This window comes from Chelonoidis abingdonii, chromosome 2 (assembly GCF_003597395.2).
Source record: "Chelonoidis abingdonii isolate Lonesome George chromosome 2, CheloAbing_2.0, whole genome shotgun sequence".
Lineage (NCBI taxonomy): Eukaryota > Metazoa > Chordata > Testudines > Testudinidae > Chelonoidis > Chelonoidis abingdonii.
This window is the reverse complement of record NC_133770.1, coordinates 219,893,525-219,912,748: the sequence shown is the minus strand read 5'-3', so window position 1 is coordinate 219,912,748 and position 19,224 is coordinate 219,893,525. Positions and strand designations below refer to the sequence as shown.

The window sequence follows — 19,224 nt, the reverse complement described above, 5'->3', positions numbered from 1 at the left end:
AAAAGGCTAGCCAATGTCTCAATGAGCTGTCCACAAAATCAAATGGATCAAGTGGTCATTCTTTGGCAGGAAAGAGGATGTGGGTGAAAATCTACATCTTGACAAAGAAACAGCTGGAGGACCCCATACACACAGTTTTTCATCTCCTGAACCTCAGCTGGAGATGATTCTCAAAGAAGAGAAGGCACTATACAAGGAGAAAGGAGGTTCCCCAAATGATTCCTCCCTTTCTCTTAACTCATGGCCTCCACAACACCTGAAGAACCAAAACAACTGTTTTGGACTGGAAGAGGGATCCTGACTGAAGGGAATTCAGCCAGTAAGACTGCTGAAGCATGTGGTGAGAGAGACCTTTGCTTTGAATTCACTTAGCTTGTTAAGTTAGGTATTAGTTGCATTTTACTTCTTTTTTCTTTAACCAATCCTGATTGTTATGCCTCATTACATGTCATTGTAGTAAAAAGGGAGCCTGAGACATAAGCCCTTGTATCGGAAGCCCCATGTGAGGCCTGAAGCTTGAACTAAAGTAGTGGCTGAGTCCTGGTAATATAAAGCAAAGTTAAGAAAAGTCAAGCTGTGAGCAGAAGTCAGGCTTGGCCTGCATGCAGTTCATAGAATCTGGCAAGAACAGGGCTGATATTGCAAAAACAGGTGCATTCCTAAGAAATTCTAGGCACAGGACACTCAGGCAAACACAATCCAGAAGGGTGGTACCAGAATACCCCAATACCAGCTATGGTACAAACACACTCCCCAAGCATGATACAAGGACAAACTTACTAAAGGTAAGGTCAGGATGACAGTTTTGATAGAGGTGTTTTGATTGAACCAACATGTACAAGGTAATGGGTGGTAGCAAACCATGTCGGGGGCAGTTACTATGTCAGAAGGGCAATACATAACTTGTTTGTATCGGTGTATAAAATGGAATCTCAGAGGGAGTGTCTTTGGCCAGCCAAGGGGGAATGGAAAGTCCCGCCATTCACTGAGCTGAGACCATTGCAATGGGTATATACGTGTTAGTGTACCTGTAACCATTGAGCTAGGGCATTAGGACCATGCTTCGTTGACAATAAATCTGAAATGGGTCTTGTGGTCTCATTGGGCAATTTGACTGAGGCCTGCTGTGCCAACTATCTGCGCAGAGTTGTGACAACGCACAGAGAGAACACACACGCAGCCAACATCTGCTGGGTCATCACTTAAAATCTACCTATTTGTAGTTAATAAACTTGTTCTATTGATTTATCTAAACCAGTGTGTTTGGACTGAAGTGTTTGGGAAACGCCGTTTGGGATAACACGATTTGTGCTTGTCATTTTCTATTCGTAAAATGATGGACTTTATATGTGCTTGTGTTGTCCAGGAGAGGGCTGGGCAGTACAAGATGTACATTTCTGGGGGAAAGGCTGGGACTAGGAATTTTCTGGTGTTGCTCTGCAGTGTAATTCATGAGTGGCTGGCTGTACATACATGTAGTGCTCCCTCTCCACCCGGTTACCTTCTTTAATGCTAATCTGTTTACAGGTTTTGATTGACAGGTCTGGGTTCTTCTGGATCCTCCCACCCACTCAGCAGAATGTATCTTTTTTATTTTTTCCTCTGAGTTTATTTGGTGGTGCTCTACCCCCCTTGCTCCTTCCTGGCATAGTCACCTGGGCAGCTTGGGAGGAAAATTCTAACCACGGGGTAATCCCGACTTATTTGCCAGATAGTTGGAGACTTCCAAGAAATAACTCAAACAAATGCAATATATTCAACATAATAACTATATTAAACAGGAGACAAATATAACAGGGTAAAACACTGTTGTTAGGGTCACCGGTGCCCACGCTGCTAATACCTGTGACTTTCCCCAGTTATGTCACTTGATGTAGCAAATGTAAGATGTGTCCCATTGGTATGCGAACTTTGTTGGGGCCCTTGATGACCTATGCCATAAAATTCTTCTGTGCAGTGGTTTAGCAGTGTTGCTGACTAGGTTACAGCCCAATGGACTCACAAGTGGGAGAAGGTGGTAAATCCCTCCATAGGTTTAATATGCAGCAGGTTGTAAAATCCCCATACCCTTACTCCCTGGCTCGAGGATACAGTTCAGGGAGCAGGGCTTACTTACTCCCTGGCTCGAGGATACCGTTCAGGGAGCAGGGGGTCCCCAAAACAAATTCTCTGACTAAAAGATGGTGCACTCACAAACTCCATGAATTATCCTCAGGTTCAGATATGACTCTGGACTTCTCAGTCACTGCAGAGGGGCTGATGTCTGCTGGCAGGAATCTTCTTCAAGCAGAATCAGGCTGCTTTGGTTCCAGGATTTCCCCTCACCACAGAGGGTTGCAGGGCTCAAGGTGCAGGTTACACAACTGTACTAAGATCCAAACTGTAGTCTCCTAGCTCAGCGTCCAGACATACACACAGCAGGCAGCAGCCCTGAACTAACAAACGGAGCAGAGCTGACCATGTGATGACTCGTCTCACCTAGGTAACTGGAGGGCTAACTCAGCCTGGCTGGGGAAGTTTCCCAGCAAAACTCTACAAACTGGGAATTATCAGTGGAGAAGGAAAAGCCCAGCTGAGGGATCTTGCTTTCATGTCCGCAGAGGCCAGTTCTCAAAGCCTGCATGCAGGCTTAGGACTCAACAGCTCCCCACACAGCCAGCCCTGCCCTTGGCTCCAGACTTGACTCCAAAATAGCTTCTCCACTTTCCTGAACTCCCTGGGAGGGGCATCTCACTCCCTATTGGTTGCCGGGCAGACTATGAGTCTGCCTTGGCTCCCCCTCCCTACCAGGGTCAGTGTGCCTCACCCCTTAGCTGTCAGCAGACAGAGCCCCAGGGATCTTGGTATTCTCCTTGGGGGTTACATACAGTACAGCTGGAGAGTGTGTGTGAACGGACAGTGAATGGTAGTTCTCACAGCAAAATAGTGTAAAAGGCATAAAAATGCTGTGGCCATTTAATGTCCCATGATTCTTTTTATAATTAAGCTGGTATTATCTCTGGAGTCCTGGCTAAATTCTCGTTTAGAATGCTTGTTTAGACTGTTAGCATGTTCTCCCTAGCTAAATCCCTCTGGAAACTTCAATTGCAAAAAATTACATTTGGTTGTCTGGAGTTGCTTTGTGATGTTCAACAGTTGTTTCACTCCACGATTGGTGTTAAAATGATCCTGGGACACCATCTGTAGCTAAACAGGGCAAACAATGAAAGGACATATTACTGTTACTCTATGAAGGGGTTATGCCTATAAGTGAGTGATGGGACTGAGTGTCAGTGAGTAGTTAGCAAATTAAATGCTGGAGTAATTCTAGGAGCAAGGTAGTATAGCATTTTAAATTCAGCTGGACCTATCTGGAGCACAGTTGCAGTACATATTTTCAACCTCTCTGAAGTTTTTACAGTATGTTGGGGGAGGAGGCTGTCGGGGGCTCTGGGAAATACTTTAAGAATTTAAGCCCTATACTTCAGTAAAATGCTTAAAGGGGGGAGAGATGAAGACTAGTGTTTGGCGCACAGGTCTGGGAATTTTGACCTATTGAGTGCTGACTCTGGCTCTAACAATAGTTCACTATGTGGTTTTAAGAAAATTGTCATTTTGCCTCAATTTCCTCATTTGTTAAATGGGATACTACTACTTGCCTGCATCTCAGGGCTATTTTAAGAATGTTAGCTAATATTTGCAAAGCATTTTGAACATGTAAAGTGCTATATTAGTGTTAATTAAGATATTTACTGTGGATTATAATCCCTAAAAGCCTTTTGCACTGAATTCTATTACCTGCTGCTCCAGTCTTTAACCAGCCATACCAGTGTTACTCCTATTACAGGCCCTAGCAGCTTACTGTATGTGCCACAACCTTTATCTGGACTCATACACACTGGTTTAATATTGCTGGGGAGTCAACCTAGGTTTGTGCAAACAAAACATGTAGGATGTTGGCGGAGACACCCTTTAAATAAAGAACTATATGAATTTTGCAAACAAACTTATCCTTATTTGCCAACCTTAGGTGTGGGGTTTTTTTACAAGCGGATTCTCATGCAGGGCGGGGTGTGTGGGGTCCAGGGCAGATTTGACAAATCCCTCACTTCCGGGACTGACCTGTCACTTCCAGGACTGACCGTGTTGGCCCGCAGGGTCCACCAAAGCGTGGGACCTGGAGCGGTTGCCCCGAATCGCTGTACCCAAGGGAGGGCTCTGGCTAGCAGGGAACCTGATTGAGTCGAATGGGGCTTCATAGGACTGACTGTGTGGATTGGCTTGTTGGAATGTAACCCTGGGCTGTTAGGTCAAACTGGCCTTCAGTTTAGATTTTATACTGAAAGGTTTATTTTTAAACTTCAGACCAATACAAATGTCTCCGCTCCAGTTTTGTATGTAGTGTAGTTGTACAGAAGATTAGAAAAACATATGTAAGCAGAGTCAGGATGAGCTCTACCCTGACATCTGGTTGTGAATTGTGGTGAGTTGTGGAAAAGAACTTCAGGAGTTGGTCCTGTTTGCATAGGCACACGCACCCCACCTAGCATGAACCCACAGCCGCCCAAATGGTCACTTTGGCTGCTGTAAGATCCCCAGTTTCTCTGTTTTGGGGGCAGAAAGAATAAAGTGTTGTTACCCTGATTATGTGAATCAAGGAACTGTTTTATGACAGAGGGACTCACCATCAACAAAGTAGCACAAGGGACATGGGTTCCAAAACCCAGTGAATTGAGCCTCAACTTGAGGAGTTCAATAACTCAGACATAGGTTAGGGGTTTGTTACAGGAGTGGGTGGGATTCTGTGGCCTGTATTGTGCAGAAGGTCAGACTTCATGATCATAATGGTCCCTTCTGACCTTAAAGTCTATGAGTGAGGCTGGGGACAGGTATTTGTACCTGATGGTATGGGTCCTGAAATACCCACTGCACCTCCTTCTCTCCCCACTATTGAATAGCAGAGCTGATTTTGATTCTACTAAGAGTCTAGTTACAGGCTGCTGTGCTGAATTCACTTTGGGCCAATGGTGCACCAGCACTAGGCCTCCCCTACTACAAGCTGAGATCACTGAATGCTGTGTTAACTAGTGAGGGAGCCTGAAGATATATTGCTAAGTGGCTGGCAGAGCGGAGCAGTTTGTGGGATGACTGGAGCGGCCCATGGGATGGTGAGTGGAGTGAAGCTGAGCAGAGCAGTTCATGGGATGCTGGAGCCACTCATGGGGCGGCTGGTGGAGTGGAGTGGCTCGTGGTGAAGGCTGCAGCAGAACCCCATGGAGAGGCAGAGCAGTTGGCCTCGGACCATGTAAGGTGCCCCTTAACACCCCGTGCACTCCTTCCCCCCCATTTCCACCCAGGCGGGGGGTATGTGTGTGTAAAACTCTGCAGATAAACTTTTGATCTCTGGGGCTGCACTGACCAGCGACAGAGCCTTTTGGGGTGTTGGACTTTTGGGGTGATCTTTTGGGGTGTTAGACTTAAGACCCTGAGGGGAAAAGGATACTGCTAAACTTAATTGGGGGTGGGTTTTTTGCTCACGGTTTGTGTTAAGAATCCGGTTTGTGATGTTTCCCCAACATAATGCCACATTATTTCCCTCCTTTATTAAAAGGATTTTGCTACACTCAGACTCCGCGCTTGCAAGAGGGGAAGTATTGCCTCCTAGAGGCGCCTGCGGGGGCTGGTATGTAATTGTCCCAAGTCACTGGATGAGGGCTCAATCCGGTTTTGCACTGCGTTATTGAAACAGAACCCATAGATACTGAACCTGGTCTTTGTTGCTGCCAACTCAGATGGGCAGAAGGGTTGCACATGGGTTAGGTTAACATCTCTTATTGAAACAACTTCTACTGGTGAGAGAAACTGGAAGGACTGGTCCTTTACAATATGTGCTAAGTACTGAAGCTAAACAATCTGTTCCACCTTGGAGTTAGCTGTGAAGCTGGATGTTTCTTTCCTGTACCTAAAGAAGAGCTCTGTGTGGCTCCCAAAGCTTGTCTCTCACCCCCTAAAAGCTGGCCCAATAACAGATATAGCCTCATCCACCTTGTCTCTCCATGCCCTCTTAACGACTATCAGGCTCAAAACAAGGGCAAACTGTTTCTACTACAGTGTTTGCAAGTCAGACCTTGTGGTACCTGGGAACAGGCAAGAGACACTGACCACACGGACGCAGGGGAAGCGGCTAGTTCCGACCTAGGGGAGAGCAACAGCGTCTTCTTAGGGGCTGTCGCTGATAATTACCTGGTGTGTTGCTCACGTGGGTGAATATTTCTAACCTTTAATCCATAGTAACCGAGCTCTCTGGGCTAATTAACAGCGTGCCCCTGGCAGGAGTGGGGGATTGGTCAGTAGGTACAGGAAGAACCGAGTACTGGGAGGCAGGGCCGCGGGGAAGGAGGCGAGTGCGCCGCACGTGCAGCGGCGGGGCAGCCCTTGCAGCTGGGCCTGCCTGTCCCTTAGGCCGGCGGGGGGTGATTGTTCTGCCTTCCTCGATCAGCTCTGCGGGGGGTGCCCGGCGTGCGGGGTTCCAGCCTCCGCTGCCCCGGGAGCTCTAACTACACCGGGAACACGGGAGGCTGCGCGAGGCTGGGAAGTTTCCGCTGGGACCTGAGCTCCGGCAGGCGGAGATCCCATGACCTGCGGGAGGCTCGCCCCTCGGCTTGCGGTAAGTGCCCTCTGCAGCAGGAGGCTGGTATGGGGGCTGCTTGCTGCGTTTGGCCGGGGCGGGAGCTAGAGACACGTTCTCAGCTCAGGTGACTTTGTCTCTGTGCAGTTAACCATTAAATGCGCTCAACTCTTCCCGGAACCTGGGCTCTGCACGCAGCGAAATTACCCCGTCTCTGCCTTCCGCCTGTGTGCCTGCCACTAGCTCTGCGTGGGGCTAGGGTTTGCCAGGAGCTCTGGGACAGCTCGGACGCGGTTCCGATCTCTCTCCCCCATAGAAAGCATCTATTGATCTCTCGAGAGCCTGGGTGGTTCTGCCTGGGGTAGGTACCAAAGGATTCAGGGGTGAAATGTCAGTGCTCCTGTAAGGCAACTTCAGTCCCTTTGCAAGGCTGGAATGAAGGTTTGTTGTTGAGGTTTAAACTAACTTTTTTTTTTTCATCTTGTCTTAAAAGTTATTTAGTTCATTCACATCCTTTATTTTCAATCTGTTTGTGGTGATGGCTTTCACTAGCTGCCCTTGAAAGTTTAGGTCCTGATCCAAAGCTCATTTGAGGTCAACGGGGGGCCGGGGGAACTTCCATAGACATCTGTGGTTTTTTGCATGGGCGCCATAGTAACTTAGTGGGTTCCTCGGTTTATCAGTGAATGAAGACATGTGGAGAGTGCCTCAGAAACGAGACAATTTATCAAAGTCTTGATGTGAACTTACTATTTAATCATTCTAGGAACCAGAAGATGTTTTCACATAACCGATGTTGTATAATACTATAGATCACTTCACAACTCTTGAGTTCAGTTTTGCTGTTTTCCCTTACAGTTGTGTTCAGTGTGTGCAAATGATGTATATCCTTGTCATTTTAAATGTAACTAATTTTTTATTATGTATTTTAGCGGCACTCAAGTGGCAACTCAGCAATGGAAAAACACTTCAAAAAATCTTCATGGAAATAATAAAGTAAAGTGAGCTGGGTTGGTTTAGTGGGTTTTTGGGGGGAGAGAAAGGAGCAGAAGGAAGACTTGTTTCATTTTTTTAGGGACATCAATGTGTTATGGAAAAATTATGTCATTAAGAAGTTAAAGAGACTCTGTAGCTATGTTACTTTATTCTATGACAAGTGAACTGAGTGGAAAGGTACAAACCTCCTACCTTTCCACTGACTGACTTTTTTTTTTTTTTTTTGCAAATACTGTTGCACAGCAGAAACCTAGAATTCAGGACCTGGGTTCAAAAATAAAAGACTAAGTAATGTTCCCTGGATAGTTTTTTGGGCAGCAGAGTGACTGGGGCAAAAAGCAAGTCATCTTGGCATACTAATACCACTTTGATTCACTGCAGTCAATAAACAAGACCCCCTATTTGAATGTGGAGAAATTATGGAAAGATTTTGCTTTCTGTCTATCTAGTTATACACAAACACTCCAATCCTGCAAATGTTTAAACATGTTTTTGACTTCACGCATGCTAATCCCATTGTCTAAAATTAAGTATTTGTATAAGTGCTTGCAGGATTGGAGCCTCAGGTGTTTTTAAACAAGCATGTGTCTTGATTACTGCTCTACCTCCCAGGTTTCCTCCTATTGTTTATTACACTTCCTTGTGTCTTGCCATGAACTTAACTCTAAGATCTTCAAGGCAGAGATTAAGCTGTTTTATGATTATTTACAGCATCTACCCAATTCCCCTAATCATGATTGAAGAAGAAAGTACTATCTATGCTTATTACTGACCCCTCTTCCTTTACATAGTCCCTGGAGAAGAAGAAAAATCTCACGCAATGAGACAAATAATTGTTTCTCTCCTGAAATGATTTTTGTTTACTGATTGATTAATGTGAATTCCTTATATATGAAGCATTTAAGGGGTTGGTGGCAATAATACACTGAGATTGCAAAGTCATATCCCAAAGATAGGGTAAATAGAAGCACACAGGTTACCTTCTGTATACCATTCATCCTGAACAATATATGGCATGGTATAAAGTGCAATAATAACAAGACGTAATTGCTATAACGGTATTAAGGTTTACACTGTAATAAGGGGAAGTGAAATAGAAAAATGCTAAATATATGTACAGCTGAGTTTGCTCTGGTAATGTTTGTATTTGGAATTTCCTGAGTGTTCTTAAAGCCTTAATATTTTTCAAGCTGTAGGGATTGGAGGGGTTCTGTATGTGTGTGGTTTTTTTGTTTGTTTGTTTTTTTAAAGCTTTACTCGTTCAAGTGACTTGGAATTGTCCTTTGAAGATCCATTTTTGTTTCAAAGTCCACGTCAAATGTGGAACTTTACAACTCAAGATCTTTGTCTTCATTCTGAACTCTATGAAAGTTATGTTGGCTTCCTTACTCACAATATAATATTGCTGGTAATAAGGGTTCTGAAAGCCAAATGATGCCTTTAGTTACATTCGGGCATGGCTGTATTACAACTGGTCTAGCAATTTGAAGAACTGTTGATGTCCGCTTTCTTCTCCACTCCCTCATACTTCTGCCTCTACTGGGTTCCCATGCAATCAAAATGGCTGCCATGTACCTGTACTGTTTGACTGCTCACTGCCTTTTAGTTCAGTGCTTCTAATTAGCAGTTGCGCCAAAAAAAAAAAAAAATGAAAAAATCCTGCTCTTGGAGAGAAATGTATGCCTGCAACTTATCGACACCTTGGAGCTAAAGAGACTTCACAAAACACAAAAAGGAGAGTGAGCATGGAAGATGAGAAACTGAAGCCTAAATCATCCCATATGTCAGAGAAATCCTCTAAATTCCTCACTTTTATGTTCCAGGAGAGGTAGATGATACAAGTCCAATGGCTGAAAGTTGAACCAGAAATAAGGTGCAAATTTTGAACAATGAAGGTAATTAACACTGTGTCATGGTGGATTCTCCATTACTGGAAACTTTTTGAAATCAAGATTGGTTTTTAGAAAGATATGCTCTTACTGAACTTGAAGCAGTAACTAATTCAGGGGATTACTTATGTGTTTACACATATGTATATAATGCTGTTATACAGCAGACCTGACTAGATGATAATCTATGAACCACTTAAAATTTGGATCCTTAAACTGGAACTTTTTTTTTAAATGAGAGATCCTGTTTTGCTTACCCACAGTGCACTATGTCTACGTGCAGCACTTGTTGCAAACTTTTCAGCATCTGAGCTATTGCATCTATCCCAGAGTGCTCAGCTAGGTGCCGGGAGCAGGAAAATAGCGATGGTGAATAGTGCACCATAATTCCTCATAATTTTGATTTGTTCCCATGACTGATAAGAATAGCTCTGTCCAGTATGAGGAACCACGTGTGTTATGAAGGGCTAGGGCTATGACCTTCCACTTGAAGTTGCTATGGTAGAGTGTCGGCACTTTCTTCCCGTCTGTGTTCCCAGAGGTCTGGCATATGGCCTTTTGAGTTTCCATCGTTGAAAAGGTGAGGAACTGGATTTCTCTTTCTCTTTTGAATTGCTTCAGTAACTTTTGTTCCTTGGTTCTTGTTGCTGAACTAATTAACAGCTTTTTAACTTCTTGTTTCTAGGATACAGAGAAGAAAATAGGCTGGGCCAGTGTCCAGGAGGACATCCCTCCATGGAGCCCAGAAAGTTCTCCCCAGCATGCCACAGCACTACAATGGAGTCACTAAGAGAGACCCTGTTCTTTGGGGAAGGCTAGGGAAAAATGAGTATGTGCTGGGGGATTATGGAAAGGTAAGTGGCTTCTAGGGTGACCAGATGTCCTAAATTTTGTAGGGATAGTCCTGATATTTGAAGCTTTTTCTTATATAGAAGAAGCCTATTACTCCTCCCTCCCCCCAGCCCCCGTCCCAATTTTTCACACTTGCTGTCTGGTCACCCTAGTGGCTTCATCTGTGGTATGAGGGGTTGTGATAGCTCTACTATTTATCTTTCAAGTAATGACCCTGTTCTGTTTTCTGTTTTTAGGAGTGTGTGAGGAACCACTGAGGTAGTGGGTGGACATCTGTGGCAATGACCAGTAAAATAAATGCACAGGGATGGGATTGTCTCAGTGTCTGCGTCCATCTCTCTAATGGTTAATCTTTGTCCTTTTCTGTTTTTCAGGAGAATACCAAGGGTTGGGGGGAGACAGTGTTGCCAAACTTCTGTAGTTTACTATTTAAGTTTCTTTCACTCTGTTTCTGTGTTGATTTTGATTTTTGGGGTTGTGATGTGGCCGTTACAGGGAGGTTTGAAAGTAGGAGTTGCTCAGCTGCTCTATGCTCTGGCTACCACCAGATTTTCATGTGGATTTACATGCTTGGAATCAAAAAAGTGATATGAATGTCAAATATCTCTAATGAAGACTGAACTGGGAAGTGCCACATAGTTCCAGGACAAGAGTGTTGCTTAAGGGGAAAGGAAAGAATGAGGACTGAATAAAGTGGGATTACTTAGAAGTTGTGGCAGAGGCATCAGGAGCTGTTTTCCCTCATTTCTGCTGGGTCCTGGTGCCCAGAGTATTTTACCAGGTGGTGCTTATCCTGCAATGGGATGTACTTCTCTGGATTAGATCTAAAATCTGAAGGAAGGAAAAATAAAATGACTGTATGTTAATGGAGTAGGAGGTTTCTTGTTAAATATGACAGTGTTACTAAATACTTTTGCTCTTAAAAGAACTTGAAATATTAAAAGTTAATATGGGCTCACTATAAAATTTCTAAGCTCTCATTTCAAACTCAGTAACTGAAAACTTGTTGCTGATTACCCCTAGAGTTCAGTGCTGAAAATTGATATGTGCACTTCTGTTCTTCTAGCTTTCTGTATCACTTACAGATCTGAACAACATGGGGTTATGTCTCTTAGGCCTCTATCTAAACTTTTTGGTATGTATCTTATTATGGAATTCCTCCATAACTGCCTTTATTGAAGTCAGTGGGGCAGATTGTGCCCCTCTTGATCTGTGCAGAAGAGGTTCGCCACCCCCAGGTGAGTGCTGCAGTTGAGGAGTACTGGTATGGAAAAAACAGAAGGGCCATAACATGCCAGTCTGGGTCCCCAAAAGAGTGCTGGGATGGCATCCTGGAGCATTCTGGCAGGGGACTTGAGCATAGTTAGCCAGACTTGGTTCATCCCTCCTTTGCGCAGAAGCAGGGTTTGGGGGCTCCCATGGCATTATCTCAGCCCTTCCCCCTCCACCTTTCTTGGATCTTGTGGAGCCCCGAACCTGTGTATCCAAGGGTTTGCTTGGAGAGTCAGACTGGGCTGAGGGAAAAGTGGAGTTGGCTTGGGGAGGAAGGGGGCGCAAGTCTGTCAGTTGCATTAACATTACCCCATAACCTCCACTCCCAAGATTACCTGGAGTAGTTGAGGTCAGGGCAGAGTCCCTGATAGTATATTTCCACTGGAGCCACACGGTCAAGGAATTAGGAATAGAGGGTGGCCTGGGGTTACAGCTAGTGGGGATACAGGCTCCACATAGATGGCTCCACTGATGTTAGAGTAAGCTTTGTCATGGGGGAGGAGCAACCCTCCCATCCCACTCATTAGCAGTGGGGGCTAATCTCTGAGGTAATCCTTCCAGAGAGTTGCTTTTTGTTGGGGGAGAGAGTTGTCCCCCTCCTGCAGTTTTTAATGCCAAAGGGAATATCTGTCACAGTGTTGTTGCGGTTGCTTAAAATGTTCTGCAGTAGATTTGTAGACGCAGAGATTTTATTTTAACTACCTCTCTGATTTTTCATATTTAGATTACAAATCATTGAGTTAACTAAATTGCACTAATTATTCAGGCTAGGCAGTTTTAAAATTGTATAATGTAGCTGTAAGGCTCTGTTCACTGTGCACATAATAGTCTGAGCTGTGCTGTCTGAAGTGAAACGTGGTTTAAACATGAACACACACAATTTAAAACAACACATGTAGTGAGATCTCAATAAAAAGATAATTGTACTGACTAATTGATACTGTTCTTGTGAGATGGGTATATTCCTAACACACCCCGACTAAGGCTAATTTGTGTAATTTCTCTCCCCCACCCCAGCTTTCTTCCACAAATAAAAAATATATGGGAGTGCATCCTGAGATGTCTCTGAAGAAAACAATGTGGAATTCACAGCATTAAAGCAAATATTGTCCCAATAGCAAGATATTTGCTTTTCTTATTAATGGATTACCTTAGTCTGGTATCATCAGAAGTAATACTAGGTATCTTCCTACATGATTGAACCGTGTCACTGAAAGGGCTATACTGGCAGCACAAGCCATTGGAGGCACACTTCCACCTAAGACCTGGTATACACTGAGGGGGGGGGGGGGGAGGATTGATCTAAGATGTGCAACTTTAGCTATGAGAATAGTGTAGCTGAAGTCGACATATCTTAGATTGACTTACTTCATGTCCTCACTGCACAGAATTGACGGCTGCCGCTCCCCCGTCGACTCAGCTTCCACCTCGCCCTGGTGGATTTCCGGAGTCAACGGGAGCACATGCGGGGATCGATTTATCGCGTCTAGATGAGATGCGATAGATCAATCATTAGCCACCGGTCCGGCGGGTAGTGTAGACACTCTAAGGCTTCTAATAAAGTGTTTCTCGTAAACCCCAAATATTACATTAATTCTCAAGGTTTGATGTCAGTCAGTCCCATATGATCAGAGAAAAAGGGACTGGAAAGAGAAGAAAACTGCATGTTTGGTTATTTGTGAGAGAAATTCCCATTCAGTGCATGTATTCAGATTGTTTGTTTGGCTTTATTATAATAAGACACGCACAGCTTTGCATCCCCAATAACTTTACCAAAAAAGCTCAGGGTCTGGTAACTGCTAGAGAACATGTTTCTTACCATTATGCATTCAGACTTGCTGAGCATCAAAAAATGTTACTTGTTTTGTTCTGAGTTCTTATCCAAATGAATATCAATGTTTTGTAAATAACACAGCTTTCTGTGGGTGATTGAATTAATTGTTTCTCCTTATACCCAGAAAGGGATCCCAACTCTATGAAGCAGGAATGATTCTGTTTGTCAGAGCTAATCCTATGGATATGAATACAGCACATGTGTTTTGGTGGCTAAAGTTCAGGTCCAGGGAGTGACAACAATAATTAGTCTTGTTCTGGGTCTCCCCTTCACCCCTAAAGAGACTGAAGGAGTGAGAACACTGGGAGCACCATCAGGAAAGAGGTGGTATAGGAAGAGCCTCCTAGTTAAAAGAATGGAGGAGTGGGTTCCCATCTCTCCCACCATTCTAAAACCAGTTCAATGCTACTTCCTTTATATTCAGCATGTTTTTAGTAGGGTTTCTCCCTCCACCAGTTTCTTACTACCACTCATAGTCAGGCACTGTACCATATCGGTAGATGAAAGTGGAAATAGCTTCCATAGCAGGAGATGACAGGCTGTCATTGACAGCTCTGCATGTTAGTTAACCAGAAAGGAATACACCAAAAAGTTTTCCATGTCTGAACTAGTTATTTCATGACATATACAAAAAAAAATCAACCGGAGTATAAGTTCAAAATGGTGTCTGTCACACTTGTGTCTAGGCATCTACGTTCTTCATAGGTATAATGCATAACATGGCAAATATGACATTGAGATATAGCTTAAATTTAAAGTAACAGGTTTGCAAGCACTTTTCCTTGTACCTTACAAAGTATTGTATTTTAATTGGGGTTGTCAAGCGATAAAGTCACAATTGCACGATTAATCACACTGTTAATAATAGAAAACCATTTATTTAAATCTTTTTGGATGTTTTCTACACTTTCAAATATATTGACTTCTATTACAACACTGAACACAAAGTATACAGTGCTCACTTTATTTTTTATTACAAATATTTACATGGTAAAAAATAAGAAATCGTATATTTCAATTCATCCAATATAAGTACTGTAGTGCAATCTCTTTAGAATGAAAGTTGAACTTACAAATGTAGAACTATATACAAAAAATAACTGCATTCAAAAATAAAAGAATGTAAAACTTTAGAACCTACAAGTCCACTCAGTCCTCCTTCAGCCACTCGCTCAGACAAACAAGTTTGTTTTACAATTTGCGGGAGATAATGCTGCCCATGTCTTGTTTACAATGTCACCTGAAGATGAGAATAGGTGTTCGCATGGCACTGTTGTAGCTGGTGTCGCAAGATATTTATTTGCCAGAGGTGCTAAAGAGTCATATGTCCCTTAATGCTTCAACCACCATTCCAGGATGTATGTGTCCATACTGATGACAGGTTCTGCTTGATAACAATCCAAAGCAGAGCGGACTGACGCATGTTCATTTTCATCATCTGAGTCAGATGTCATCAGGAAAAGGTTGATTTTCTTTTTTGGTGGTTCGGGTTCTGTAGTTTCTGCATCGGAGTGTTGCTCTTTTAAGACTTCTAAAAGCATTCTCCACACTTTTTCCCTCTCAGATTTTGGAAGGCACTTCAGATTCTTAAATCTTGGGTCTAGAGCTGTATCTATCCTTAGAAATCTCACACTGGTACCCTTTTTGTATTTTGTCAAATCTGCTGTGAAAGTGTTCTTGAAACGAAAGTCTGCTGGGTCATCATCCAAGACTGTTATAACATGAAATATAGAGCAGAATGCAGGTAAAACAGAACAGGAGGCATACAGTTCTCCCCAAAGGAGTTCAGTCACAAATTTAATTAATGCATTATTTTTTTTAGCAAGCATCATCAGAATGGAAGCATGTCTTGTGGAATGGTGGCCAAAGCATGAAGGGGCATATGAATATTTAGCATATCTGGCCCATAAATAGGCTATAAAAGTGCAATGTGAATGCTTGTTCTCACTTTCAGGTGATGACGTAAATAAGAAGCAGGCAGCAGTATCTCCCATAAATGTAAACAAATTTGTCTTAGCAATTGGCTGAACAAGAAGTAGGACTGAGGAGTCTTGTAGGTTCTAAGGTTTTACATTGTTTTGGTTTTGAGTGCAGTTATGTAACAAAAAAAAAAGTCTACGTTTGTAAGTTACACTTTCACGACGAAGAAATTGCACAACAATACTTGGATGAGGTGAATTGAAAAATAGGATTTCTCTTATTTTTACAGTGCAAATATTTAATCAAAAATAAAGTGAGCTCTGCATACTTCGTATTCTGTGTTCTAATAGAAATGTAGCAAAACATCCAAAAATATTTAATAAATTTCAGTTGGCATTCTATTGTTTAACAGTGCAGTTAATTGCAATTAATTTTTTTAATCACAGTTAACCACTTGCGTTAACTGCGTTTAATCAACAGCCCTAATTTTAATGGCACAGAGTTGAAAGGAAAAAATTATACTTGACAAAGTATGTTCAAGTTCTGAACATCACTTTACTTAACACACATTTAGAATTTAACATGAGCTTCCCATAAACAATAGGTATGTCCATACTAAAATGTGCTAGGTGAAGATTAAGTTTTCATACACAGTAAAGTCAAAGTTTATATGTGTGAAAGCACTGAGTTATTGAAATAGGTTCATATTTTCTCTTTGTGAATCAGATGAAGCTCTGTATTTCTCTGAAAAGCTTATATAATGCTTTTGTCATTCAAGTATGACTTGTTAAATACCTGCTACTTTTTTGTTCCCACAAACACGCACACACTAGAAATAGACTTATTTCTTTAACCAAGCGCTCATTTTAAAACACTGCTTCAGTTGGTAACTCGTGTCTTCTGAAAGCTTAAGTTTTCATTGTATTTTTGCTTTAGTCTGCTAAAAGTGTCTTTTATCAGATATTCATTTACAAGGGCTTCATTGTACTGAATTTCAGAATATTTTTATTTGCTCTGCAATCTAATTTAACATGTACTTCTACATTGTACTCCATTGCTTTCAAAATCCACCACATTCTAATTCACTTTAAGAAGCTTTACATCTATATTGTATAAAACCTTTTGTACCTTACTTTGGTGAACTCTTAACATCAGCTTTTGAGTGGCTGGTGATGGTTGTTAAATAAGCAATTTCCTTCTCCTGGCTCTGTGCCATGCAAGAAATAAGAATTTTTCAGCCAAGTTTTGGACTCGATTTTGCTACCAAGGAAGTCAATGGCAAGTTTCAGGCTTTTAGTCTGTTTCTCTTCTCCCTCCCCCATATAAAATTTAGTAATGATTGCAAAGTGGCCAGATTCAAAATTCCATTAGTTCTCGTCACTTCAGGCTGGGTTATATAATCTGATATAGGTTCTTACTGGTTTAGAGAAGGCTACATTTGACCAGCTGTGCAAGGGTGACTCTCTGTCCCTTACTTACCATGGAAAGGCTCTTCACACTTGCATTGTGTAGTCTGTAAAAAACTGGACTGGAGCAAGAAGAGGAGCCACAAGATTCTCAGCTGCATGGATTTAATAACCCAACATTCTCCCCAACTGCTGTGGAGGCGCTATGTCCTTTAGTTTTATAGCTAATAGGATGAAATGACAGATTGTGGGGAGTCGTATGTCAGCCTCTGGACTTGGCTTCAGGTTGTGGGGTTGATTTCCTCCCCCTCCCTTGACTCTTCATATTGCACAGTCACAGAGCATGAATACTCTGGCATTATTTATGTAATGGATTTTTGTCTTTACTCCAGAAAAAAATGGTTTGTCTTTGAGATTCGTTAGGGATGTGTTGGTATTGTGGAAAAATTGTTAGGACTATGGATAGAAACTCAAGCATTCCCAGTCCCCCTCGCTTAGTAGCTTACGTAACCATTATGCTTTGTATTTACACAGGTTCTCCCGAAGAAAAGCCACTTAAGAGATACAGCTAGTTCTTGTGTCCTTTTTTTATCCAGGTTGCTGTCTCAAAGGAAAGGATGCTAAAGAAGATACAGCTAAATTAAGAACCTATTAGAAAGTGAATCATGCAGCTTTCTGAAAGGAGCTGAAATGCAGCCCTCTGACAGGGTCATGAACCTGAGACAAGTCTTTGTGACTGTATTGATGTTTGGAGTAGCAGGTCTACTCCTCTTCATGTATCTGCAGGCCTGGATTGAAGAACATCCTACAGGTAAAATAGTTTTCTTAACTGTATTGCCTCCATTGCTTTAAGTTGCTGCTTTAAGCTAAAAGAATGATTTGATGAGAAGGTGTGGTGTGGGTTTTGTATGGGGAGGGAGACAGTGGAATGGGACTCTAACACACTATACTACAGTCCAGCAATCAGCATATATATCAAGGAATTGCCCCATGCTATGATTTGCATTTGTTGAGCATCTTTTGCTGCTATCTAAGGCCCTGTCTACACTACAGGGGTAAGTTGACCTAAGTTACGCAACTCCAGCTACGTGAATAATGTAGCTGGAGTCGGCGTAGCTTAGGTCAACTTATTGCGGCATCTACATCGCGCTGCAGCAATGGAATACCAGAATTGACAGGAGAGCGATCTGCAGTCAATTTAGCGGGTCTTCACTAGACCCGCTAAATCCCCCCCTGGTGCATCGATCGCCGCAGTGAGTGTGGATATGCCCTAAGTGTTCTGCATGAATAAACATAAACGCAGGCAGTGTCTCACTATGGCAGGAGTGCCACTGTTGTACTAACACATCAGGATCTCTGTAAAACAGATTTTGGCTTTCTCTGAGTTTCATCTGAGTGACATGTTGTCTCATGAAGAGAAGGCTTTAAGTCCTCCCTTCCCTTCTCTCCCCTCAACCCTGAGACATCACCCCCATTTAAAAAGCAAATCTTTTTATTCCAAACATCTGTATCTCCTTTACAGCACTTCCCTGTTGCTTATTGTCCTCAGTTATGGTCTCTCTTCTAAAAATATGGTCACTTAAATGTTGCTACTAAGTAAAATAATTTGAAACACTTGTGAACATACAGTGCAATTTGAGATTACTGTAAAATGGATGTTCAATTTACTCTTCAGATGGATTTTTTACTTTATGCTCTGTATACCTGTGGCTTTTTGGCAATGAACTAGCTTGGAGTTTTGGAGAGTCCCAAGTTGACAACTATCTTCAAAAAGATTTTGTGTGCTTCTTTAATCATATCAGTAGTGGCGTGCTGCTACTAAGACAGCTAGAGGTTTTTAATCTGCAAATAGCTGTATTTTTCTGTTCTGTTTAAAAAAACGTAAAGCATGCTTTGTGCACACTTCTGAACTGTCACTCTAAGAGCCTTTAGGGACAAATGTTTTTGCTCTAAGCAGAACTGGTTTTAGCCTTTGCAGTGCCCTGCTCAAAATGTACAAATGGCATGTCTGCATGCAGCTGCTACGTGACTGAAAACTGGCTAGGTATCGGCTCCTACAGCACTGAACTTTCAATTTCTTAGTATATCTTAGCTGAAGCCTGGTAAATTGCTGGCGCATCTGCTAAACTTCACATTCTTGCTAATATAAATGTTCTACTCTGGTTTCAAAGGCTCTCCTAGCTGTAGTGTTTATATGCCTCCTAACCAGACCTGGATTTTTGTAGGGAAGCGAAAAACTATATGCTCAATAGCACTCTGTCCCCTGCTAGGTTACAGGTCGGATATTTACTTCTGCTCTTATCATTTTTTTCCTCATTAGAATTATCATAAGCATCTTCCCAAATCTGGACCTTAGCGTCCAAAAATCTGGGTGCCTAGCATGAACCCCTCTAAGCTCAATTTACCAGCTTAGATCTGATCTCGCTGCCACCATCCAAAATTTCCAGG

At 42.6% G+C, this 19,224-nt stretch overlaps 1 protein-coding gene across 2 annotated transcripts in view; it reads left to right on the top strand.

Annotated features, from left to right (window-relative positions):
• The first annotated feature begins 245 nt into the window (after nt 1–245).
• The window catches only part of CHST9 (carbohydrate sulfotransferase 9), a 126,510-nt gene continuing 107,531 nt past the window's right edge, over nt 246–19,224 (top strand). Inside the window, exons 1-2 of one of the 2 annotated variants that reach the window (XM_032799041.2) lie at nt 246–340; nt 17,373–17,587. In XM_032799041.2, coding sequence (XP_032654932.1) covers nt 17,467–17,587 — 121 coding nt within the window. In that variant the 5' untranslated portion in view covers nt 246–340; nt 17,373–17,466. Of the gene's footprint in view, nt 341–6,474; nt 6,647–17,372; nt 17,588–19,224 lie in introns of those variants that run through there. The other variant, XM_032799039.2, reaches the window with a different exon arrangement.